Source organism: Cricetulus griseus, chromosome 2 (genome assembly GCF_003668045.3).
Source record: "Cricetulus griseus strain 17A/GY chromosome 2, alternate assembly CriGri-PICRH-1.0, whole genome shotgun sequence".
Classification (NCBI taxonomy): domain Eukaryota; kingdom Metazoa; phylum Chordata; class Mammalia; order Rodentia; family Cricetidae; genus Cricetulus; species Cricetulus griseus.
The window spans coordinates 22816771-22842263 of record NC_048595.1 but is presented as its reverse complement, the minus strand read 5'-3'; the positions used below and the strand labels follow the sequence as shown (position 1 = coordinate 22842263).

Below are 25493 nucleotides of genomic sequence, written 5' to 3'. Positions count from 1 at the left end.
TCTATTGTATTTCCTTGTCTACTTCCTGTCTTCCTCTGCCCCACATGGGATGTTCTTGCTGAATGAAAAAAAAGAAAGAAAGAAAGAAAGAAAAAGGGAAGGAACATGACTGGTCCTAGGTTTGGGTACCAAACGGATGAAAAAAGAAAAGAAAAGAAAACATGACTGCTTCTAGGTGTGGTGGAGGGAAAAGTTTATTGTAGATATATGGGAGAGCATATTCAGAGTAGGGACATCTGGGAGAGTCCAGAGTGGATATCCAAACTGAGCTGGGCCATGTAGGGGGCGGGGAGGGAGAGGGGAGAGACAGGGACAAGGTGTAGCAGTCAGGAGACCCAAAATACAAAGAGTGGGTAACTAAAAATGGTTAGATTATATAAGAAAGAGTAGCCCAGCCCCTGGGCTGGAGAGTTCAGGGTAGGGGTGGGTATGCCAGCCTGGAGGACCCTGTCACAGGGAGTGATGGAGGATGCAGGGAGAACCTGGTGACCAGATCCTCTTTGAAATGTGAGTTACCTCAGCCATTTGTCCCAAGACACCTAACACTTGTTAAAGAGTTTCCTGACTAATCCTGGTCCCCACAACAATGTGGCATGGAGTACTGTTCAGTAATCATTATGAATGAATTGGATGCCCCCCATTGACCCCCCTCCACCCACTCCCCAAGAACGGGGAGGCATTCCATGGGGGATCATCGAATTCTATCATCATTTGGGGGAGGACCTAGGCCCTCCTCCGTGTATCTGGGCTGAAATAGTATCCCTCCATAGGGAATGTGCTCCCAAAGTCCATTTGTGCTCTAGGGATAAATTCTGGTTCCATGGTTAGAGGTCCCATAGACTGCCCAGGCCTCCTAACTGGCACCCACATTCAGAGGGCATGGTTCAGTCCAATGCTGGCTCCCCATCTTTACTACTGGGGTCCGTGTGCTCTCACTAGGTCAGGTCAGCTGTTTCTGTAGGTTTCTCCAGCATGGTCCTTGACTGCTTTGCTCATCCCTCATCCCTCTCTACAACTAGATTCCAGGAGTATGGCTCAGTGTTTAGCTGTGGGTGCCTGCTTCTGCTTCCATCAGCTACTGGATGAAGGCTCTAGGATGGCAATTAAGGTAGTCATCAATTAAAGTAGCCTCTCCACTACTGCCTTTTTTTTTTTTTTTACATTTAGGCACCCTTCTCTCTTTTTTTTAAGTTTTTTTATTTGAATTACAAACAAGACTGAATTACATGACAATCCCAGTTCCCTTCTCCCTCCCTTCCTCCCCTACCACTCCCCAACTAAAACCCTACCTATCACATATCCTCTCTTCTAATCTACACCTGACTCAAACTTTCTGCTCCCTCATGACCTCTGCATCCTTCCTCTTCTTCCCTTCTCACTCTCGTAGCTCCCTCCCCCGTCTTCCCATGTCCTCAATTTGCTCAGGGGATGGTGACCCTTTCCCTTCTCCGGGGGACAAAGTTTGTCTCTTTTAGGGTCCTCCTTGTTTACTAGTTTCTCTCTGCCTAGATTCTTAGTTGGGGTTATCTTTGTGGATCTCTGAACATTTCCCTAGTGCCAGATTTTTCTTTAAGCCTATACTGTCTCTCTCTATTAAGATATCTATTTCTCAGCATGTTTCACCACTAATCCTAATGACAGGAGTTAAATCCCTAGAACCCACATAATGGAAGAGGAGAGAACCAACTCCTTTAATTTATCCTCTGATTTTTACATGATCGCCAGGGCATGCGCGTGTCCCCTATAAACACACTCACGCACATACAAAATAATAAAAAAGGGAAGAAGAAAAAGACTAAAAGAACACCTTTTTAAGTCTGTCATTGTTAGCTGGAGCTGGAAACCCTTGTGACCCTCAACTCAGGCTCAATTCCGATCATGATCAGTAGGTGGCAGAAAGGTACCATGGCTGAAGTCTAGACTAACCCATGTGCGGAGTACCTGGGTTTACCCAAGAGCCGTGCTTGCTGTGCACAGGCCTTGCTGGAGGGTGGAGGAGGGATGGAGAGCACCGAGGACAGTTGGCTTCAATGCCTGGTTTTGGCACTGGTTAGGTGACCCACGAAAGTTGCTCCTACACGTGGGTAGGAAAAAGCGACTTCCGGGGCTGTGGGTAGAGCCTGGATCTGCAGGGATCCCTCCTCAGGCTTCAGGCATCTCCCTGTCCTTGTACCTCCCGCAACCTCCACCCACTCTGACCTGTGCCCACGGCAGGACACGGGTGAGGGCAAGCCGCCAGCTCGGCTGAGGTTCGCAGGCGCATCCTTTCCCAGCCTTGTTCTGGCTGTCGCACCTGTTCCCTTCTGGGAACGCAAAACTCCTCCTGCCCCCTTCTCTTCTCCATGACCTTGATAACTTGAATCACTGGGAAGCGAATCTGATTTCCCGGCCTCAGATTTCCTCAGCCTGTTCGCTCCAGACCTCGGCATGAGCACTGCTGCACCGTGCGCCCTCCACCCTGCCCCGCCTGGCTTGAGGGCCCACCCGCTCCCTGCAGGGCTAATTTTGCTCTTGAAATTCAAAACGTGGTTTCTCGCCCAAAAAATGAACCCTCCCTTTCCCCTTGATCCCCTTCTTCCCGCAGCTCCCCCTTCCCCTTTTCTGTTGCCTCTGTAGCACACCTCCCTGAGAGAGACCACGAGAGAGACCACGGCCTGTGCTGGGCAGCTCCTCCCTCACTCTTCCTTGCAGCCCTCAGTGGCATCAGAGTCCTTCACTCTTGTCTTACCTCACCTCTTAACCTCGGCAGCCTTGGACAGAGCTGAGCATCCTTCCCTTCCTTAGACTATGAAGGCCACCCAACACGGGTCCCTCTCACTCTGCATTTCTCCTCTTCAGCTCTCCTCAGAGACCGTCCTTTGTAGGACCCATTTGGAGGCTCATACTTGATGAAGTAGTCTTGATTCCTGCCCTCCTAGCTCCCTCCAGAGTCTGTCCATGAAAGGGCGGGCCTGACCCTAAACCATCAGCTCAAAGGTGCTGTTTTTACTTCCCCTCATCCCCACCCCTTCTTTTACAGGGCTGACAGGAGCCTCTCTGCTGCCTCTGAATTCACCCCTGCACCCTGCCTTCACCTGCTCTAACTAACATAAAAACCCTGACTTACTAAGATGCGTGACCGGCCGGCCTGGACCCTCTTCCTGCCTCATCTTAACCTCCCTAACCCACTCCGCTCACTCTCGTGGGTCTTCTAGCTTTAGCGGAAGTCCATCATCCTGACCTTTGGACCCGCTGTTTTCCTTGTAGAGTTCTCTTATGCGTCACCACACTTCCTCTAGGCCTCTGAAGATCACCTGGCCCCTGTCCAACACACTTCTGCTCACTTAGTCCTCTTCCGCTTTTGTTTCCCTAAGCTCCCACGTCACTTTGTCAGTTATGTTTGTTTATGTTGTGTCTTACCTGTAAGGCAAAGCTTTTCCTGTCATGTTGAACGTGGGTCCCTTGGGTCTAGAATAGCACCATGCGGGTGGATGGATGAGTGGGTGTGTGGATGGTAGGTTGATGAATGATGGATAATGGATGGATGATGGATGGGTGGGTGGGTGATGGGCGGGTGGATCGTGGATTGATGGATGGGTGGATGGATGAACAGGTGGGTGAATGATAAGAGGATGGATGGTTGATAATGAGTGTATGGGCGGTGGTTGTGGAGGCATGAGTGGATGAGAGATGGATAAATAATGATAGATGAATAGCCAGACCTGGTGACTCACACCTTTAATCCCAGCACTCAGGAGGCAGAGGCAGGAGATCTCTGTGAGTTTGAACCCAGCCTGGTCTATAAAGCAAGTTTCAGGACAGCTAGGGCTACAAAGAGAAATCCTGTCTTGGAAAAAAATGATAGATGAATAATGGGTGGATGATGGTTGGCTAACTAGCTGGCTGGCTGGCTGGCTGGACAGGATGGATGAATGGATGGGTGGTTGAGGAATGAATAAATGTATGTAAATATTCATAGTTCTAGAGATGCAGACCCACAGAACAAACAGAACACACCAGCTCTTGCTTCTAAACACAACTTTCTATTTTCACCAAAGCCAAGTCATATCTATCCTTTGAAGACTCCTTCAGCAGATAGAGATTAATGCTTCCACTCCCAATTTGCAAGCTGTGCAGAGGTCCATGGGTAGCATGCTGTCCTGAAGGCTGAACCTTTCCCACATCCATGGGAGGTGTCTGCAGCCCACACCTCCCATGGGCTGTCTGGGGAGAATTCTCTTCAGCTCAAAGGTGCTGGAAGATTCGTTCAGACGGTGGAGCCAGTCTGTGACACAACCCTGGCAGGTCGGGAAAGCCTTGGCAGAGACTGTGGATCCCAAAAAGGTGAAGTTTGGGAAGCACACAGGAGGTGGTGGCTTTGCCCCTGGGGCCATTTCCCTCACCCCACCCCCACACCCCTGCAAAAGGTGGTCCTGAAGCACACAGTCTTCTTTTTTTTTTTTAAGATTACAGTGCCTGGCCCTGAAGGGGCTCCTGTGTCAGCACAAGTCCTACTGTCCCTGTGTCCCTCATTCCCCACCACCACTGTGGGGTTTCCATTGTCTAGGGAGATTGAGAGTCAGAACGGATGCCAAACCAGCCACCCAGGACATCCAGCTGGTACTTCAAGTCTACTCAAGAAAGACAACAGCTTTCATTGTGTAACAGGGTCTCACTAGTGCAGAGGAGGCCAGTCCTTTGTTTTCCCCCAGGGCCTACTCCACCGCCCTCTGACCTTAAGCTTTCCTCATTGGGCATATCATACCAGGTGCCTCTCAATTCTGGCCATGTCCTGGTCTAAGGTGCTGTCTCCAGTAGGCTCCTGTGGAAAAGTTGCCACAGTTCAAGAGGTTCATAGCCCCTCGCTGCCCCCCACCCACCACCCCCTGGTGGTGAGTACTGAGCTAGGCAGAGCAGGAACTCCTCTGAAGTGCAATCCTGAGAACTGGGAAACTATCACAAGCCACCAGAGCCAGCAGGGCTTGGGCCATGGCACCCAAGCTAGATGGCTCCATAGGCTGCTTGATTCTACTTCCACTGAGGCATCCACAAGGTACAGTTGCCTAGGCAACCTCTGACTTAACCTGGGGAGAGGCCAAGACCCAGTCAACCCCATAGACAGAGGTCTATGGCAAAGTGAGGTGAGATCCACGAGGCCCTATTAGGGTCCATGAGAAGAGCAGAGTGTTTCCTGGGCGCAGGGCTCCCAAGTTCAGCCACCAGCTCACATTGCCAGGCCCAGAGTCTGGAGGAAGCTCCCCATAGCTGCCCCCCCATACCCTTCCCTTTGGTCACCTGAGCTGGGGGCCCATGACATCGTAGACAGTTATGATGGGGAAGCCGTTGAAGGTGGAACTCATGGAGCTCTTGTAGGCGCCCGTGTTAGGGAAAAGCAGCCAGTCACCCACATCCAGCTCCGGCAGCTGCACCTCCTTCAAGGAGATCCTGTCAAAGGCATCACATGTGGGGCCATAGAGGGTGCAGGGAAAAAGGCGGGGCTCCGAGGGGAACTCCTGCAGGGAGAAGGAGATGGGGTTGGAGAAGGAAGGGTCTCATTACATTGCTAGGATGTTAGACATGGCCCTGGGAGACATGTGGCCGTCCAGTGAGGACAGCACCATCCAACCACAGTGAACAGTGACAGAGTGGCTGTTCTGTGCAAGCCTGGAGCTTGCCATGCACGAGGCCTTGTCTCAGCCTACAAGCCCACAAACATATCACATGTGCACACTGGAGTCACTTAGGGAGTTTTGATGACAAACGGATGCTGAATTCAACCTGGGGATTTAAACCTATTTATAAATGTGAGAACATGGCTGGGCAGTGGGGACTCTGACGGCTTGGCAGATGGCTGTAATGGCTTAGGTACCACTACTCTCCAAGTCTCCTACATCTCCAACATTCCAGAGTTCCAAAAACACACACAGAGAGACGCACATGGAAGCATCCAGAGCTGAGCAGACCCATGCAGCCTCCATGGACACATGTGCCTGCACAGGCATGAATTACCAGGTGTGCCCCGGGAAACACATACAGATGTGTACATGCAGTGCCTCACACTTGTGTCCAGCATGACAACCTGCAGACCGTGGGTGACCTGAGACCCTGCCTCTTGAGTCAGAAGCTGGACTTGGTGGTCTCAGGACACAGAGGGTCCCCTTACCTTCACCACAATGGGTATCCTGGAGACAGGCTCCCTGAGGAAGATTCGGAAGGCACCATAATAGCCCTCATTGAGATAGTATGCCAGCTTCCTGTGGCCTCCTGGGAACAGGAAGTAGACAGGATGAGTTTTCATTATTATCTCTTCAAGGATTGATTCGCTGCCTGCCTTGACACCTGCAGAGACCCCCCTCACATGGCAAGTTCCAGGTCAGCCTAGACTACACGAGACCCTATATCCACAAACAAATGTCACAGTGAAGATGCTGGCCTACTCTCCCTTCTCAGCCAATCCACTCTACGTAGTTAATGCATGCAGGAACTCCCTGGGAAACTGTGTGTAAAAATTTATCTGAGGCAGCTGTCTCCATGTAAGCATGTCCTGCCATAGCTAATTAGAACAAATCCTTAGGACAAATCCGGGTGTGCTGTGAAACAGTGCCCACTTTGACAGCACCGACGGCTGCAGATGGCTCACTCCCTCACAACACGCTGCCTCTATGGATATTACTCAAACAAGCCTGTGGCAGCTTTTCTCCTAGCTCCCTCACACTCTTTCTTGTTACATGACTCCCAGATCCTCTAGGCACAACGGTCTACCAAGCCTGTTCTTCACAGCCATCTTAATCTGTCTTCACATCATCGCTCCTGATCCTGCGTTCAGGATTCCAGTCGGACTCTGTCAACATCTGGGCAATAGGTGGCCATTTGGATGCTGACTCTGAGTACAGATTTTCTCACCTCTGGTTTCCTTTCTTTCTCCTCCCTATCTCCTTAACCCCAATTCCATTGGTACCCAGATCAATTCTGTATTGAGTTCTTCATGAGGTGAGGGATGAAGGGCACCAGCCCTGGAGTCAGGAAGACATGGGATGGTTGCTTTACTGACTAGCTGTGCTGCCTTGGACAAGACACTGCCTCTCTTGGAGTCTCCATGCCTACACATGTTCATAGGGGGGCGGGGGTGACCCAGAGCTGTCTCACAGGATTGGTGAGCAGACATGAGGTAGAATATGTATTTCAGCTATCATTGACTTCTGCAGATCGGCAGCTCTTGCTTTTGTTGCTGTAATGAATAACAAGCTCCCAGATCCTTGTAATTGGCTGTGGTGAGATGGCTGAGGACAGGTGCTCTACACCCCAGCATCCTCTAGCGAGACACTTCATCAAAAGGATGAGGGGGTCAAAGTGACAGGTAAATATTTACATGTCAGCATCACTCAGTCCTGATGATCCAGTGAATGCCGACCTGGGGATATTCTCGATTTCGCCATGAAAACATTTCTGGTTCATTCTCTGGGAACATGGCAACACCACCTTCCTCCCACACTCAGAGGCAAAATAGCTGAAGAACTCTCCTGGGAGACATGGTGATGAGTGTCAAAAGGTACTGTCACCGAGGATGTCAGCCTTCGGGATGCAGCCGATCACAGGCAGTCAGTCCTGCTTATCTGTTGCGGGAGCTTGTACTCGAGCACTCTGCTATTGATAGAAACTGTCACCTCCTGCACCCAAGGGTCTGCTCCTGGCTGACGAGGTTTAGTAATGGGTGTCTAGGGCCTTGGAGGCTGAACCTTGCAATTGCTCGCTCAGGGCTGGGTAGACTTACCCACTACCTAGAAGAACACCTTGGTCTCTGTCCTTCATCTTACCCTCTTGTGAGGAACAGTAAACAGTGCACATACAGGGTGGTCCAGTGCCCAACTCTGATCTCAATTCCTATAATTAGGCACCCAGGGTATACCCAAGACCCACAGTCCAACCTCTCCCCGAGTCCCAGGGACATCTGGACAGTGGCTACACCTGGCACCCACCTGACTCCAGTGTAGCCTTCTTGGCTATGATGTTCACAGCCGTTGTGCATACAGACTCCATATAGAAGCGGCCGGGCTCTGCGATGACCTTGACGCCAGTCCCCTCCGGGAAGTACTCGGCCAGAGCAGCATTGATCACTCTAGCCATCTGTGGAGACAGATCCGGCCTCTGCTGTATCCTGAGTCTATGCAACGGTCATGACCAGCCCCCTTTCCTGTGTCCCTACAATAGCCATTCAGACAGCAAGCTCACCTCATCTTATTCAAGAAGAAACAGATAGAAATGAAGCTGGGAGAGGCCAAAGCACACAGCCAGTGTGTGGCTCTGGCGCCCTGAGGAATGTGACATTGCAAATAATTGGCACATGGTCAGCAGAGACAGGATGTCTTTGTGGTCCCCTGAAGCTAAGGGGCCAGGAGTGTCCTCCAGACCTATCCAAGGCCAGCGCTAACGTGTCTAAAGAAGGACACAGAGGGGCTGTGGAGATAGCTCGGGGGTATAACACCTACCTCATGTGAGGCTGGGAATGAAAAAGAAGAGGATAGGACGAGGGGGAAGAAGGGAAAGGAGGGAGAGGAAACTGTTTTAGATGGAGCTCCTGGTCTTGGACTAGAGCTGTGAGGCAGCAAAAGAAGCACAGCAAGGGGGGAGGGGTAGGGAGCTAGGAGAATGAGAGGGGGAGAAGAGGAGGGATGCCGAGGACATGAGGGAGCAGAAAGTATGAGTCAGGGGAAGAATACACGATAACAAGAATGGAGATATCATAATAGAGGGAGACATTTTTGATTTACAGAGAAATCAGGCACTAGAGAAATGTCTGGAGATCTACAAAGATGACACCAGCTAACAATCTCAGCAACGGAGGAGAGGCTACCTTAAATGCCCTCCCCTGATTATGAGATTGATAACTGACTTATAGCCATCATCCAGCAGCTGGTGGAAGTAGAAGCCGACACCCATAACTAATCACCGAACTGAACTGGAACCCAGATGCAGAGAAGGACCAGTGAAGAGCACAGAGGTCCAGACCAGGCTGGTGAAACCCACAGAAACAGCTGACCTGAACATCCGGGAACTCTTGCTCCCCAGTCTGATAGCTGGAATACCAGCATGGGACTGGAATGCCAGCATGGGACTGATCCAGACCCCAGGAACATGGGTTTCTGTGAGGAAACCTCAGAAATCTACGGGACCTCCTGTAGAAGCCCAGTATTTGTCCCTAGCATAGGTATGGACTTTGGGAGCCCATTCCATATAGAGGGATACTCTCTGAGCCAAGAAACACAGGGGTGGGCCCAGGCCCTATCCCAAAGGATACGATAGACTCTGATGACACCCTATGGAAGGCCTCACCTTCCAGGGGGAGCAGAAAGGATATGTGATAGGTAGGGTTTTAGTTGGGGGGTGGGGGGGGGGGCGGGAGGGAGAGGGAACTGGGATCGTCATGTAAAACAATCCTGTTTCTAATTCAAATAAAAATGTTGGAAAAAAAAGAAGCATAGCAAGTAGTTGCACACACTCAGACACACTCTGGTGCACACACTCAGGTGCACACACTCAGACACACTCAGGTGAACACTCAGGCACACTCAGGTGCACACTCAGGTGAACACTCAGACACACTCATGTGAACACTCAGGCACACTCAGGTGCACACACTCAGACACACTCAGGTGAACACAGGCACACAAGGTGCACACTCAGGTGTGCACACTCAGGCACATTCAAGTGAACACACTCAGGTGCACACACTCAGGCACACTCAGGTGCACACACTCAGGCACACTCAGGTGAACACACTCAGGCACACTCAGGTGCACATACTCAGACACACTCATAGCCACACATGTCGTCAGGTGAAGATGTCTGTCAGAATCAAACCACAGTACCCGCAAACAGATCCCCAGTTATGCAAGGTTCTATGTACAAACACACAGGCATGCGCACACACTTATCCCCTCACCCCAAGCTGCTACACCCAGACTGCCATTCATGCCTTGGGGCCATCCCTCTCACCTCCTCAAATTTAGCTTTGGAGCCCTCAGTTCCAGGGAAGCCCCCTCCAAGATCCAAGAGGCTCATGTGGTGGCCAGCCCTTCGGCCCATCTCAAACACACTATGGCAGTCGGCGATGGCCTGCCTGTAGCTCTGGGATGTCTGGCAGTCGGAACCCACATGGAAGCTGATCGTGGCCATTGGTGTGGAAGACACACAGGTGGAAATTCAAGTCAATATGAGGACAGATACACTGAGGAAAACCCATCCAGGGGCTGTAAGCAGTGCCAGCCAGTGACAAGACAACACTGGCCCACTCAGCTCTCATAGGCATATGTGTCCTTGGTCACACCAGGTGTCTTCACAGACACACATATCCCATAGTCACCCAATTGGGGCTACGACAAAGTAGTGTTTTCCCCCAGCTGCCCACTCCCGACACCTTTGTTGAAGGGGCTCTCCTTCTCTTAGCTAGAACCCCACAACCCAATGTCCCCTGAAGATAAACTGAGAAACCAATTCAGGTCAGAGGGGATGAGGTGAGTGAGGATTTCTCATCACAGGCAAAGCCTGGCTGGCCTGATGACTTGGAGAGTAAAGGCACTCACCGCCAAACCTTGCTGAGATCAGTTCCTGAACCCCACATGGTGAGAGAAGAAAGCAGGCTCCTAAAAGCTGTCCTCTGAGCCCCACACATACACCATGGCATGTACACACACAGGTGCATGCGCTCGCGCACACACACACACGTAAGTAAATATAAAAAAATTAATTACATTTTAATTAAAAAATTGTAAGGGCCATGAAAACACATAAGTGGCAGCAGTCTCTCTCTCCCTCTCTCTCTCCCTCCCCCCTCTCTCTTTAAAATAGTATCTCATATAGCACAAGCTAACCTCCAACTTGTTATATACACAAGGATGACTTTGAATTTCTCACTCTTCTGCCTCCCCTCGGGAGCGCTGAGATTACAGGGTGCAAACCACCCTGGTTTTATTGGGAATACACCAGACAAGAACATTACCATCTGAGCTATGTCCCTAGACCCAGCCCCACCCACCCACCCCTTCTTTTTTTGAGATCGGGTTTCCTATTGTCCAGCTAGCTCTTGATTTTGTCACCCTCCTGCCTCTACCTCTGGAGTGGTGGGATTACAACTGTGTGTCCCCACACCCAGGGCTCAGAATCCCTTAAAGAGTAAAATGAATGCACATCTCCTGGAGGAATGATATGTAAAACATTTCCAAGTGAGACTTACTCTGTAAAGTGATTAGACCCCAAGGGAAGAAAGGAAATCAGCGACATCAGTCCTGACTTCATTTAAAATTCCAATTTTTCTCACCTTGGAGATTATGCATTTGTTTTGATTTTTTTTTAAATACTGTTTGAAAATGTTGTATATCTGGAGCGTTAAGTTTTTGATGTTTACTTCCATTTGTCCCCTAGGCTATCAGAACCTCAAACCCTCTAGGCCTAGAAAACCCACAAAGTAGAGGTGTCCCTGGGAGTCCTTGGCTGCCTGGGGACAGCAATAGAAATCAAGACAGGAAACGCCAGTGCTCACTTACGAGGCCCCCACTACTGCCAACCCCAGCTCTCTGGCAGCCTGGAGCAAGTGTTCACATGCCTCCAACCGAGCTCCAAACTTGTCATTCAGCGGGAAGGTGCTTTGACTGTTCTGGGTCTGTATCCGAAGGACTAACCTGGAAGAGGAGGAGGAGGAAGGTAGGTACCCAGGAACCCTGAGGCCCTCCAACCTTCCCACCCGTCCCTGCCTAGTTGCTCCCAACTACCCAGCATGAAGACCAAGGAGGAGACACACGTTATTTACAGAATTTTGCCAGGCAAAATCAAGTAGGATAGAATCAATTAAACTTTCTAAAGAATCACAGCTCTTGGGAAATAGAGGTAGGCAGGTCTCTGAGCTCGAGGCCAGTCCGGTCTACAGAGTGAGTTCCAGGGCAGCCAGGGCTATAGAGAGAAACCCTGTTTTGAAAAACCAAACAGAAATGTCACACAACCTTTCTAAGATCACACAGCATATGGCTAATGAATCTGAAGTGTGAGCCTTGGTCTGACTCTAGAATAATTACTTTTTCTATGAAATCACGGATGCCAGACTTCCTCAGGGCAAGCTCTGTCCAATGCTGGTGTAGAGACAAGGTCTATTTGGTACTAATGTGCTCCCAAGAAGGTGCTGGCCTCTTGATTGAACCCTTGTGCCTGCCATCTGGCCCTCTTGTTGCCCAGAGGTTTTCTTGGAGCCACCAGCTACCTGGTTGCTGAAGTCCAGATCCATCTGTTGGAATCCCTTGGCCCACTGTTTCCAGTGGTACCGCTGCCATCTCACCTAGCCCCAGGGTGGTGCTGGGCCACCTTAGCCAGTTCCTCCTCACTGTCGAAGGTCAGAAGCTGCACCCCGGAGCGGGCGGCATACTGGATGTGGGAAACAGCCTTGCAGGGGTTGGCGAAGATGATTCGTGAGGGGGCCACGCCCAAGCCCAGCACCTGCTCCAGCTCCCCCTAGCATGGATGAAGGCCAGAATTGGAGCTGCCCTGTTGTTCCTGCCTTCCCTGACTCTTTGGGGACAGGACCTTAGCCTGAACTAGTGGGGATCCCTTCCAATGAATCCATTCTGGAACCAGGTCCCTTATTGGGAGAGCATCAGGTCCCAAAGAAACCCCCCACACACACACAAGTCTCACTCAGTACCTGTGGCCCCTCCCAGCATTTCTCACCCTGTCTCCTACCCTGAACTCTCCCATCCTGGGGCTGGGCTTTGCTTCTCTTCCCCCAGCTTCTGATTCCTATGACTCGGGCATTTTGTCCTTGTGACCGCCTGCTTCCCATGCACCCTCTTGGTCCTCTTGACCTCCTCTTCTCTCTGTCTTCTCTTCCTCTTTCACTCCCCCCTCCCTGCCTCTCGTGGTCCAGTCTATTCTGCTGGCCACGTTCAGTCTGGACTCTTCGGATGCCTCTGGCTGTTCCCTTCTTCAGGTCTACAATAAAACCTTATCCTCAACCCATACCTAGGAGCCATCGTGTCCTCATTTTTATTGAGTGTTGGTCCCATTTTAAACAGGGAGAAACTGAGGCTCAAAAGGGTGACTGGCTATGCCAGGAAGGGACCTGGTTCCCTAGTTCAGGTTACCTGGTCTTGTCACATAACCACATGCAAGGCTGACCACAGCAATTTGCTCATTTATTCGGCAATTTGCTCATTTATTCACTTAAAAGCATCCAAGCTACCGCTCAGTTGGTAGAGTTACATAGCATGCACAAAGTCCTGGGTCCACTCAGCACCTAGTAAACTGGTGGCCTGTGCCCGTAATCTCAGCACTGGGAAGAGAGAGGTGGGAGGACCAGAAGTTCAAGGTCACTCTTAGCTGTGTAGTGAATTCTGAACTAGCCTGGACTACATTAGACTCAACAAATAAAAACACCAGTGCAACAACAAAAAGCCTTGCACCCTCAACATGCCTGCCACCATCTTGGGGACTAGAGTCCCCACCCCTGATCTCCTGACCATTGGGCAGTGTTTCTCCAGAAGGTGGCAGGCCCATGGAGAGGTGATTGACAAGCTGGCACAGGCTCACCTGGCTGGCACAGTCAAAGCCAGTGCCCAGGGCAGCCAAGACTCGAAGTGCCCAGGGCCTGTTGTTGCATTTCACTGCGTAGAAAGGCTGGACTTGGGGCAGGGCCTGGAGGAAGGTCTGATGGCGGCTGACCAGTACATCCAGGTCAAGCACCATGAAGGGATCTTGGCGGCCCTGTTAGGGCAAGAACAAGAGAGGGAGGTGGGGAGAGGGTTAGGTCCTGGAGTCCTCTTCAGTCTATAACGAAAGCATTATTTTTTTAAAGATTCTATTTATTTATTATGTATACAACATTCTGCTTTCATGTATATCTGCACACCAGAAGAGAGCACCAGATCTCATTACAGATGGTTGTGAGCCACCATGTGGTTGCTGGGAATTGAACTCAGGACCTCTGGAAGAGCAGTCAGTGCTCTTAACCTCTGAGCCATCTCTCCAGCCCTGACAAAAGCATTATTGTTCCTCTAATTTTCTTTTCCTTCCTTCCATTTCACTTTGCAGGAATTTTTTTTTGTTTATTTTATTTTATTTTATTTGAGGCAGGATTTCTCTGTGTATCCCTGGCTGTCCTGGAACTTGCTCTGTAGACCAGGCTGGCCTCGAACTCACCACTGACTGGTATTTCTCCCTTTTCAAAGGCTGGGGAAAACAAAGGCTTAGCTTAAAAAATTAAGTGGCTTAAGGTCACGCAGCAAGAATATGACAGAAGGAATTTGATTGTTTTAATTTAACTTTGTCTTTTGAGACAGGGGCTCTGTAACTCCAGCTGTCCTAGACTTGCTGTGTAGATCAGGCTGGCCTCCAACTTAAGAGACCCACCTGCTTCTGCCTTCTGAGTTCTGGCATTAAAGAAGTGTACCGCCATGTGCGGCAAAGAAAGGATTTGAGCTGGTCTTTTTATCTCTTAAAAGAGGTGCAGGGAGGTCACTATCTGTAGACCAAGGCCAGAGACAGGTGGCTTCAGTCCCTGGCAGTGACTTGGTTGAGGGTAAACCTGGGTGCCAAAGAAGGGAACATAAAGGCCAGCAGAGCTCACTCATGACCCCAGCACAGGCCCTGGGAAACCCCAGTCTGATGGCCCCCAAACTGGAAACGGGAAACCTTCTTGGGTATCAGCAGTGGAGGGGTGGGGCTCACCCTCTCTCCTTACCTCGATGGAGAGTTCTTGGATCTTCCTCAGGACCAGTTCCCGGGCAGATCCCTCTCGTCCCAGGATGATGGGCTCTGATGGCCACAGGTTTCCTGCAGCTCCCAGCTGTTCCTTTGGGTCCCCAGGGCGAGTGCTCATCCCTGAGACTCCAGCTGAGGTGTTCTCTGGGCACAGTTCTGGCATCCTAGAAAGGACAGCTCTGTGGACCCAGTCTCTTCCAATCATTGAAGCCTGGGCCCCATTCAGCTCCAAGAACTCCACCATGTCCTGTGATATTTTCCCTCTCTACAGCAGGCTACTGATGGCAACATGGCCTGAGCTGTGGATGCAGGTGGCAAGCAAGGCACAGATGCCATTCCCTCAGAAGGGAAGCATATGACTCTCCTCCAGGCTCCTTCCCACATGGTCCCCATTCAAGATGAGAAACTGGGACTCAGTAGAGCGGTCCAACTGTATGTCATAGGACATTAGAGGTGAGACCTGTGACCACTCTCACCAGGAAAGCAAGGGACTTGCCGAAAGTTGGGTGGCCACCTGGGTCCCCTGGAACAGTTAGAGATCCCTCACACTAAAGTGGAGCCACCGGCATCCAAAGGGCATCTGGTACATAACAGGGACTGTGTCCATGACCCTTCCACAGGCGACTCACCTTGTGGCCATGATGACTGGCTTCCTCAAGTGCAGCACAGAGAGCTAGGGAGATGGGAAAATACCTGTGGGGGAATCTGGTTCCAACAAGATCTCAGGGTGCAGGAAGAATTCCTTCAGCCCAAACCTTCAGGAGAGATCACACCTTCCAAGGTGTGCCCACTGGCAGGTGTTCAGAGATGGGAACACCTGCCAAAAGCCAGCACTGGACACCTTCAGAGGCAGGAGAGCCCAGAAACCCTTTCACCTCTCCCCCTCCTCCCCAGAGGTATCCAGATCACTCCACAGAGGGGGTGTATCTGGGAGCAGAATCCAATGCTAATCAGGTTGCCCTGCAGGCTGGAGCGTGCGCTGGGTTCTCATGGCACCTCTTGCTCTCTGCTGCCAATTTAACTGGTGAGTCCGTCTGGGCTACTCCATCTTGCCCCACCCTTTCTCTCCTACCCTCCCTTTCTGTGAGAGCCTCTAAGGACTCTCTGTGACCTGATGACCCTCCCAGGATGGAACCATCACCTTGGAGCAGGACCAACTCTAGGATGTCAACTGTCATTCTTTGAAGACTTATACCCCCACCTTCAAGCTACAACCCAAGTAAGTCCAATATTATTTCAGTAAATAATGACTACGCTCCTATTGATTCTACCCTCACTTCCTGGGCAGAGTGGGTACACCAGGGGCTAGTTACAGAAGGGCCTAGGTCTTCCTATGACGTGAGAGCTAGAGACATGGTCGGTCTTAACCCAGAAATAAACCTACTCATTAGTCCCTTCCTACAGCCTGCCTCCTGCCCCTCTGTGGTCCTCCCGCCCCAGGATAGCAGATGGAAAAGCCTGCCTTCCCACTCTAAAAATGTAGTCATGGGTGCATCAGTTGACTGTTCTGAGCTTCAGTTTCTTCATCTGGAAAATGGGACCTCAGACGACAAGCGGTGGAATCTGAAATAAGAAACATGCAAGGCCTTGCTCCTGTGTTGATTAAAATGAGAGCAGAGTAAAAATAGTGTGTTTCTCCCAACCCAGAGGACACGGTATCCTGCTAGGATCAGATGGTCCAGAATGATGGTCCAGAGGCAGACTCTGAGCAGGAGGTTTCAGCCACTGACCAGCAAACAGAGGCTCACAGAACAAACTGGATGGTAGAAAGAAGAGCTGGTGCCAAAAAAAAAAAAAAGTGAAATTGTTCAGAAAGCTAAATATGTGTTATTTTACTCTACATGTTTGGTGTTTTGCCTCCATGTATGTCTATGCAACATGTGTATTCTTGATGCCCACAAAGGTCAGAAGAAGGCACCGGTTGCCCTGGAGCCAGAATTACACATGGTTGTGAGCCACCATGTAGATGGTGAGAATTGAACTTGTGTCCTCTGAAAGATCAGTCAATGCTCTTAACCACTGAGCAATCTCTCCAGCCTCTAAACATATGTTTTTAAAAAGCCATAAAGCAAGCTGGGCCTTGGTTGTGTATGCCTTTAATCCCAGCACTCGGAAGGCAGAGGCAGATGGATCTCTGTGAGTTCGAGGCCAGCCTGGTCTACAGAGTGAGTGCCAGGATAGGCTCCAAAGCAATATAGACAAACCCTGTCTTGAAAAACCAAAAAAAAAAAAAAGCCAAAAGCATACTTAAGAAAGCAAAAGGAAATAACATATCTATAGGTGATGACCTTTTAAGCTCACATATGATCAGAGGACACTGTAAGTGTTTGATTATATAATTTATGAATAAAGAAATTTCACAACAAAAAAGCCCAGTGCTTATTGGCATCACAGGATCTGGGAGTTGGTTCTCACCTAGCTTTGACTTGATGGTGGTGTGAATTAAGTAGGTGTGCCTTTGATTTAGGGATGTATTACTTTGATACCTGAGATCTCAGGCCCTACAGCTTCTTGGCTTTTGGGTGGAGAGTAAGTGTAGTATTGAATCTTTCTGTAAAAGATGTGGGTTTTAAAAAAGATTTTATTTATTATTATATTTATATTTTATTTATTTATTTATTATATTTATATATTAGTGTTCTGTCTGCATGTATGCCTGTAGGACAGAAGTGGGCACCAAATCTCATTACAGATGGCTGTGAGCCACCATGTGGTTGCTGGGAATTGAACTAAGGACCTCTAGAAGACCAGCCAGTGTTCTTAACCTCTGAGCCACCTCTCAAACCCCAAAAGATGTGTTTTATTTATTTAAATGTGTGTGTCTGTGTTCGTATATGCACATGTGTGTGTGTTTGGGTGCACATGCCTGTACGGGTGTGAGGTTCTGTGCAAGCAAAGAAGCCAGATCATGTTGGACCCCGTGGAGCTGGAGTTATAGGCATTTACAGGATGCTTGGCTCATTACATGGGTGCTCGGATTTGAATTCCAGTCCTTGTGATTGCACAGTAAATATTCTTAAACTATGACCCATCATTCTACCCCCCCCCCCAAAATTGAATCTTAGACCCCCAAGAAGCATTGGATGGTGACAGGTGCCTAATAGCAGCTGGCCAGCAGGTCCCTTGGCCACTTGACAGGGTCAATGTGTTCCTGTGGGCTCAGGAGAGGGATCTGGTGATCCTCCCACTGAGAACCTCCAGCCCTTTCCTCTCCCATCAGGGGCCAAAGCTCCCAGGCTCCCAGGGACTCAGAAGTGCAGTCAGGGACAGCAGGAGGAGCCTGGAGTCAAAGGAGGATGTTCAGTGGATCGAGAGAAGATTCCTTAACCACCAGGGCCTCCTGAATTCCACTGTCAAACCATGGAGAAGCCAAATAAGACCTTCAGCTTGTAGCTCCAAACAAGAAGGTGAAAAGGCCCTTGTTTCCATGGAGACGCCATCCTCTCCTGCCAGATGACTCTAACTTTGCACCTCCCTAGCTAGACCATGGGGAGTTGCTTTTGTCCCCAAAGCCTCAGTTTCATCATCTTAGGAAGATCCTGAGGATGGGTTAGGAGGGGCTGGAGTGGGAGGGGATGAGATGGGGTGGAATAGGGTGGGGTGGGATGGGATGGGATGGAGTGAGATGACATTGAATGACATGAAATGACACCGTGTGACAGGTGACAGAAGGTCTCACCTGTGAGCTCAGCTAAGTGCCTGGTTCTACTAATAACTAGGACAGTGAAGTTGATAGCAACAGTAACAAGGGCTTTTAAGAACCATCCGCTCACCCTTTCTTTGTTGGAACTTTTAGTCCTTTAGGTTTTCATTTTACTTTGGAGGTATGGTCCCCAGAATCCCAGGGTCTCCCACCTGCTAGGCAAACACTTCATAATTGAGCTACACTTTCAGCCCCAAACTTTGTTTGATTTTTGATTGACACATAAACAATTATTTATGGATTACAGTGTCATTTTTCATTATTGTAAATATCACAGAATAATAAACTTCGAGTCATTAGCATGTCCCTCACATTAAATGGTTACTGTTGCTTTCTGATGAGAACAATTCAAATAGTTTCTTTAGCTGTTTTATTCCCTAACTTTATTATTATGGGGTGTGTGTGTGTGTGTGTGTGTGTGTGTGTGTGTGTGTGTGTGTGTAAAAGCACTCATGTGCAGCCCGAAGATAACTTTCAGAAGTAGGTTTCCTGCCTGCACCATGGTCTTTGGAGATCAGAATCAGGTTCTCGTGCTTGCACTGCAAACATTTCTACCCACTGAGCCATCTTGTCTGCCTTCTTTCAGCTGTTTAAAACTACATGGTTTAAAGTACACTCTTAACTTTATGGCTGGGGTGTAGCTCAAATGGTAGAGAAGTTGCTGGGGTTCGACACCTGGAGCTGCACAAACCAAGCATGATGGCACACGCCTTAAATCCCAGTACTTGTGAGGCAGAGGCAGGTGGATCTCTGTGAGTCTGAGGCCAGCCTGATCTACTGAGTGAGTTCCAGGCCAAGTAGCAACTAGGGCTACATAGAGAGATCTTGTCTCCAAGAGAGAGAGAGAGAGAGAGAGAGAGAGAGAGAGACAGACAGACAGACAGACAGACAGACAGAGAGGAAGGAAAAGAGAAGAGAAGAGAAAAGACAAATAAAAAGAACTTCAAGAGCCAAAGACCAGCCCAGACTGCATGAGACCGTATCTCAAACAAACAAAAGCCTCTGAAGCCTGTGGTAACAGAACCCCAGAACATTTGCCTTCTGTGCTGCTGTAGTTGGTCCTCACCACCCCCATCCCCATGTCCCCACTCCCACCCCTGTGCTCTGGGAACTTCTGTTCCACTCTATATCTCCATAAGCCTGACTCTTAGATTCCACAGATAAGCAAGATCGTGCGATAGGCACGCCTCTGGACTTGGCTTATTCCACTTAGCAAGACTCATCCATGCTGTTGCAACTGACAGAACTTGACAATTAAAACACCCATGTAGTGAACACAAAACCGACTCTATGGTGTTTGTTTGATTGTTTTTGTGGGAGATTTGAGGAGGTAATTTTTGTCTTACTGATTTTTTTGTTTTGTTTTTGCTTTTGTTTTGAGAGAGAGAACATGAACTTGGGTAGACAGGGAGGAGCTGGGAGGAGTTGAAGCAAAGCATATGACCAAAATATAATGTAGGGGACATTTTGATATAAATAAGTAAATAAAACTGTATGTGTGTTGCATACGTGCTTGCATGTGTGTATATACGCATTAGATGGAGGCCTGAAGTTGACATCAGGAATTTTTCTCAGTTGTTGTCCATTTTTAATTTCACTGAGGCAGGCTCTCCTGCTGAGCCTGGAGTTCTGGCTACCATATGCCCAGGATGTACTTCTTTACCTCCCAAGCAATGGGGTTGCAGGTGGCCACCATGTCTGTCTGACTTGTTTGTTTGTTTTTTGTTTGTTTTTTTTGGTTTCTCTGAGATAGGGTTTCTCTGTGTAGCCCTGGCTGCCCTGGAACTCACTCTGTAGACCAGGCTGGCCTCAAACTCACAGAGATCCATCTGTTTCTGGCCCCCAAGTGCTGGGATTAAAGGCGTGCACCACCACTGCCTGCCCTGCCTGCCATTCAGATGGGTTCTGAAGATCTGAACTCTTATCCCCATGCTTGTGTAGTGAGTGCTTTACCTAATGAGTTGTCTCCCTCGCCACTTTAAACACATTTAAAGCAACTCATCAATGTAAGAGAGGAGAAATATTCACAGTAATGAACAATGGATAAGAGAAAATGAAAGATAAAGGCACAGCTTACTGCTTTCCCAGGATGCACACGCCAACTGCTCTATCTGGGTGACTATGGAGTCTCCATAGGAATACAGTGAGGCAGGGCCTGTCTGGGGCCAGCTACATAGCTGAGAGGGCTCAGAGCATTGGCAAAGAGCGATATCTAATAAATGTACAACCACCTTAGCACCACACTAGCTCAGCACCTGGACAGACAGTAAGCAAGAGGCTCCTTGTGGGTCCCCCGCTCAACGCTCTGTGATGCTGCCAACATGGGGCAGGACAGCGGTCACCTGCCCCTGCCCAGAGAATCTGTGGCACCACAGCATCTTGGCCTCAGAGAGATGGACGGAGTTGAGCTAATCCAGGTCCTTGCTTGGATTGATTCTCTTTGGCCTGGAAATTGTCCATTAAGCTAGGCTGGCTTACCAGAGAGACTCATGGACCTCCCATCTCTGTATTCCCAGCAATGAGATTACAAACATGCACCACTATCTCTGGCCCCCTTGAAACTGTTATTCTTTAGAGTAGGACTGTAAATCAGTAGAACTGCTTTGAAAAACATGTTGATATACCCACAAGTTAAATGCACACATACCCTACAGCTTAAGAACTCTACTTCCACCTTTAATCCCAGCACTTGTGAGGCAGAGGCAGGCAGATCTCTGAGTTTGAGGCCAGCCTGGTCTACAGAGAAAATTCCAGAACAGCCAGGGCTACACAGAGCTGAAGTCACACACACACACACACACACACACACACACACACACACACACACACACACCCAAAATAAAAATTTAAAAAAGAACTAAACTTCAGAACAGATGTCTCTTAGAAATAAGTGTATATGTCTATCAAAAACATGTACCAAATGTTCATCTATAGGAGGGACATTTATAACATCCTCAAAGCAAAAACCAGTCAAAACTCCATGAGCAATAAGTAGAATTTATAAGCAAATTATAGTCTATTCTGTGGACTAATACACAGGAATGAAAAGGAACAAGCAGTGTTAAATGTAAAAACGTGAGTGAATCTTGAGCATAATTTTGATCCAAAAAAGCCAGACTCAATACTACTACTACTACTACTACTACTAATAATAATAATAATAATAATATCTGCTATACACATGTACTTGCTATAATACTTTATGATTCTCTTTTTCACATGCTAGGTAAGTACTCTATACTGGCTGACATTACCAGTCCTTAATTTAATTTTTTTTTTATTTTGAGCCAGGCATAGTGGCACATACCTTTGATGCCAGCACTTGGGAGGCAGAGGAAGTCAGATCTCTATGAGTTGAGGCCAGCCTTGTCTACACCGGGGAATTCCAGGACAGCCAGGGCTACACAGAGACAAGGTCTTACTAAGTTGGCCAAACTGGCCTTGAATACTCAGTGCTCCTGCCTTAGCTTCTGGAGTAGCTAAGGTTTCACATTCCACCATGGCCAGAATGTATGATGTTTTTAAATATGAAGTTCAAAACCAAGCCAGCTGTATGCTAAAGGAGTCATTACTGCTGAGGAAGGCCCTATTGACATAGAGGGGACACCAGGGAATCTTTTTGGGGTACTACAATATTCTGAGGCTTACATATTGTTCCAGGTGGTACTATACAGATTATATTTTCATTGAGTTGATTCCTCAAGATTAAAAAAAAAAAATGTTTAGGAACTGGGAAGATGGCTGTCAGTGAAGTGTTGTCACACAAGCACGGAGACTAAGGTTTGGATCCTCAGTGTCCACAAAGAGCAGGGAACCACACAATACATGCCTCTAATTCCAGCTTGGGAAGCAGGAACAGGAGGATCCCTGAGGCTCGCTGGCAAGCTAGCTTTGCAGAATTGCAGGCTGGCAAGCTAGCTTTGCAGAATTGCAGAGCTCCAGGCTCAGTCAGAGACCCTGGCTCCAAAAGCGCAGTGGAGAGCTGTAGGGGAAGACACCTGATGTCTGGCCTCTGTGTGTATACATATATGTGCATGCAACCACACGTAGACATGAAACACAATAAACAAAAATTTTTCCACAAATTGTCATATCAGACCCTTCTTTCGTATATGAAATCAGAATTGACTTGGTTGGCAGCATCTCAAGATGTATAATGTGGCCATTAGGGAAGATTTACAGACCTCGTGAACTCTAGCCCTCAGATCACATCACGCCTCCCTCGTCAGCACAATTAATCTTCTTCCCTGGGTGGATGAGCTGTTTCTGACTCTCCAAGAGTCATGCTGCGACCTTGTAAAGAGCTGTAAATGACAGCCTTTCCTCCCAGCTCCACCCCATCAGCCCTCCTCTTCTGGGGATCTATGAAGGCTGTTCCCCCAGGGCAGTGGGGACATCAATCCCAGCAGGGAAAGCTGTAAACCTATAATTGCCAGTTTTATATAATTTGCATTAATAAGTCCCTGCAGGATCTGAGGCAGTGAACACTAAGGAAGCCAGACCCAGGGGCACAGCTACATCAGACCCCTCCCTTCACAGGAGCTCAGTCACCCAGGTTCTGCCTTTTACATGCTGGCTCAGCCCTGAGAAAAGGTCTGTCTGGTGTGTCCAAGCAAAGGCCTGTGGGCCACATGAGGATGAAGAGATCATGAATGTAGCCCAACACAAACCTGTAAACTCAATGAAAACGTATACTCTCGGTGACTATGGGTTTGTTTTGGTGTGTGTGTGTGTGTGTGTGTGTGAGAGAGAGAGAGAGAGAGAGAGAGAGAGAGAGAGAGAGAGAGAGAGAGAGAGAGAGAGAGAGAAAGAGGAGAGAGAGAGATTGAGATTCAATTGCATGTTTCTCTAGAATGACATTTATGGGTGACAGCATCCTGGGACAATGTCAAAGGGGTTGGACATGCCTACTTGAACCATTTGCTCAGCTGACCAGCTATACCTTGACTGAGTAGTGACCTGGAATAAATGAAGTTCAATGGCCTCAATTTCCCAGCACGAAGGAATGCAGACACATAGGGAAACTATTCCAACAGGCTGGTCACCACCTGTGTCGCTACACAGACTTTGAAGTATAGCTTCTCTGCTTGTCCAGGTTAGTTTTCATTAACTTGACACAAACCTAGACATCTGTGAAGACGGAACTTGATTGGCCTGTGGGCACTTCTATGGGACATTTTCTTGATTAATGATTGGTATGGGAGGGCCAAGGCTTCTGTGACTGGTTCACCCCCCGGGGAGGTGGTCCTGAGCGGAATAAGAAAAAAGGCTGGTCAACCCATGGGGAACATATCATGGGTTCCTTAGAAGACCTGATCATTCTTATTTCAACCACATCTGACTGGCCATCATGACAGCAGCCACCGTGCCTCTGGGGCGGTGTGCCTGTCAGGTTGAACAGAACCTCACCTTTCCTTTAAAGTTAAAAGTCCGCCTGTTTCAGGCACGGACTCTCTTCCCTCTGTCTACTACATAATACTTGTCAAAGATCTGAGCGAGTCTGGTACACCTTCCCATCCCCAGTGTCCTCTTTGCTCTCTTTTGCTTAGATCAACACCACACTGTGCACTGGCTTGCTTAGGAATAATAAATAAAATAAAATTCTATCTCTTTAAGTTGCATGGAATATATATATATATATATATATATATATATATTAATATTGATAAATGATTTTTCTGTCTTAAGCTAAGAGTTTCCTTACAGTAGGCCATCACCTCCCACACTTGCTCGTGTGTGTGTGTGTGTGTGTGTGTGTGTGTGTGTGTGTGTGTGTGTACATCATCTATCCACTCCAGATAGGGAACTGATGACAGACCGAATGAGTCTGCCTTGGTGCAGCTTGGTGAATCAATTAGTCTATTGGGGTTCTTCATAGACACGTGGATGAGGGTTTTACTTACAAGAGCATAAGTGACAGGACAGCTGCATCACTGGGAAACCCACTATGGGATGCACAAAAGTTGCATCACTGGAGCTCTCTGCCCAACTTGTAGGCAACTCCACAGAGGACTCTCTTCCCTGAAACACTTATTTATCCAAACCGAGGAAGGGGCCCTGAGTCTTGAAACTTTCTCGTGAGTTTTGTGAACTTCCTAGCTTGTCCCACAGTGTAATGCTGAAAACTGGAGGAAACAGACCAGGGAGATTTATGAGAATATTTAAGATTGTTCTTGGAAAATTCCAAATACACAATCAGCACTGTCACCATCGTCCCACGCAGTATGCCAGGTCTCTAGAACTTACTCACCTTACAGAACTGGAAGTCTGTGATCTCTCCCCTGATGAGGGATGTCCTTCTGTATATATGTTTCCCTTATTGGTTGATGAATAAAACACTGTTTGGCCAATAGAGACAGGAAGATAGGCGGGACTAGGAGATGAGGAGAATTCTAGGAAAGGTAGGCAGAGAGAGACCTTGAGGGGATGCCATGTAGTCACCAAAGGGGTAACAGGTCAAGGCATTCTCCAGTAAGCCAAGACCATGTGGAAATACACAGATTCATAGAAATGGGTTAATAATTAAGACAGAGCTAACCAATAAGAAGACCTAGCCATCGGCCAATAGTTTAATAATTAATATAAGTCTCTGTGTGTTTATTTGGGGCTAAAGTGGCTGTGGGCTAGGCGGAAAAGATCCCCACATTGCCCCGCACCCCTGCCTCTCAGCCCCTAGTCATGTGACCCTATGTCTCTGCCTTGAGTTTTTGAATTCTACATGTAAGTGATGCCCTACAGTGTTTTGCTGGTGTATTTCACTTTGCATAACATCCTCCACGTTCGTCCATGCTGCACATGAAGCTGCCTTCTTTTCTGGGGATGAGTGGCATTCTACCGAACACACACCACTCATTCTTTTGTAGACGCCCAGGATCACTCCCATGTCTTGGCCATTGTAAAGAAAGTTGTGATGAGCATGGGAGAGCAGACGCACCCCAGCTTATTGACCTCAGTGTATCAACGACATTTCCTTTGTACACACCCAGGCGTGGGATCGTGGGGTCACACCGAAGTCCTGTTTTTAATATTTTCAGAACTCCCATGTTGCTTGTCACACTGACTGTATTGTTTA

At 48.6% G+C, this 25493-nt stretch overlaps 1 protein-coding gene across 1 annotated transcript; it reads right to left on the bottom strand.

The window, feature by feature from the left end:
- Positions 1–4002: 4002 nt before the first annotated feature.
- Positions 4003–14871, bottom strand: LOC100760559 (antizyme inhibitor 2). The gene is made up of 10 exons (XM_027398986.2): positions 14699–14871; positions 13549–13722; positions 12302–12474; positions 11520–11654; positions 9973–10138; positions 7956–8103; positions 6143–6243; positions 5275–5492; positions 4745–4801; positions 4003–4306 (listed from the first exon to the last, which is right to left on the bottom strand). Exons 1-9 carry the CDS (start codon positions 14834–14836, stop codon positions 4777–4779), a joined length of 1278 nt encoding a protein of 425 aa, XP_027254787.2. The 5' UTR covers positions 14837–14871; the 3' UTR covers positions 4003–4306; positions 4745–4776.
- Between the last annotated feature and the right edge of the window lie 10622 nt (positions 14872–25493).

Bases quoted from the DNA above. Each gene is read 5' to 3' on its own strand.
- LOC100760559 (XM_027398986.2), bottom strand. From the start codon at position 14,836: ATGAGCACTCGCCCTGGGGACCCAAAGGAACAGCTGGGAGCTGCAGGA. The intron at 13,723-14,698 runs GTAAGGAGAGAG...TTGCCCTAACAG, and splicing joins TCCAAGAACTCTCCATCGAG to GGCCGCCAAGATCCCTTCAT. The intron at 8,104-9,972 runs GTGAGAGGGATG...CTGTCTCCACAG, and splicing joins CCAAAGCTAAATTTGAGGAG to ATGGCTAGAGTGATCAATGC.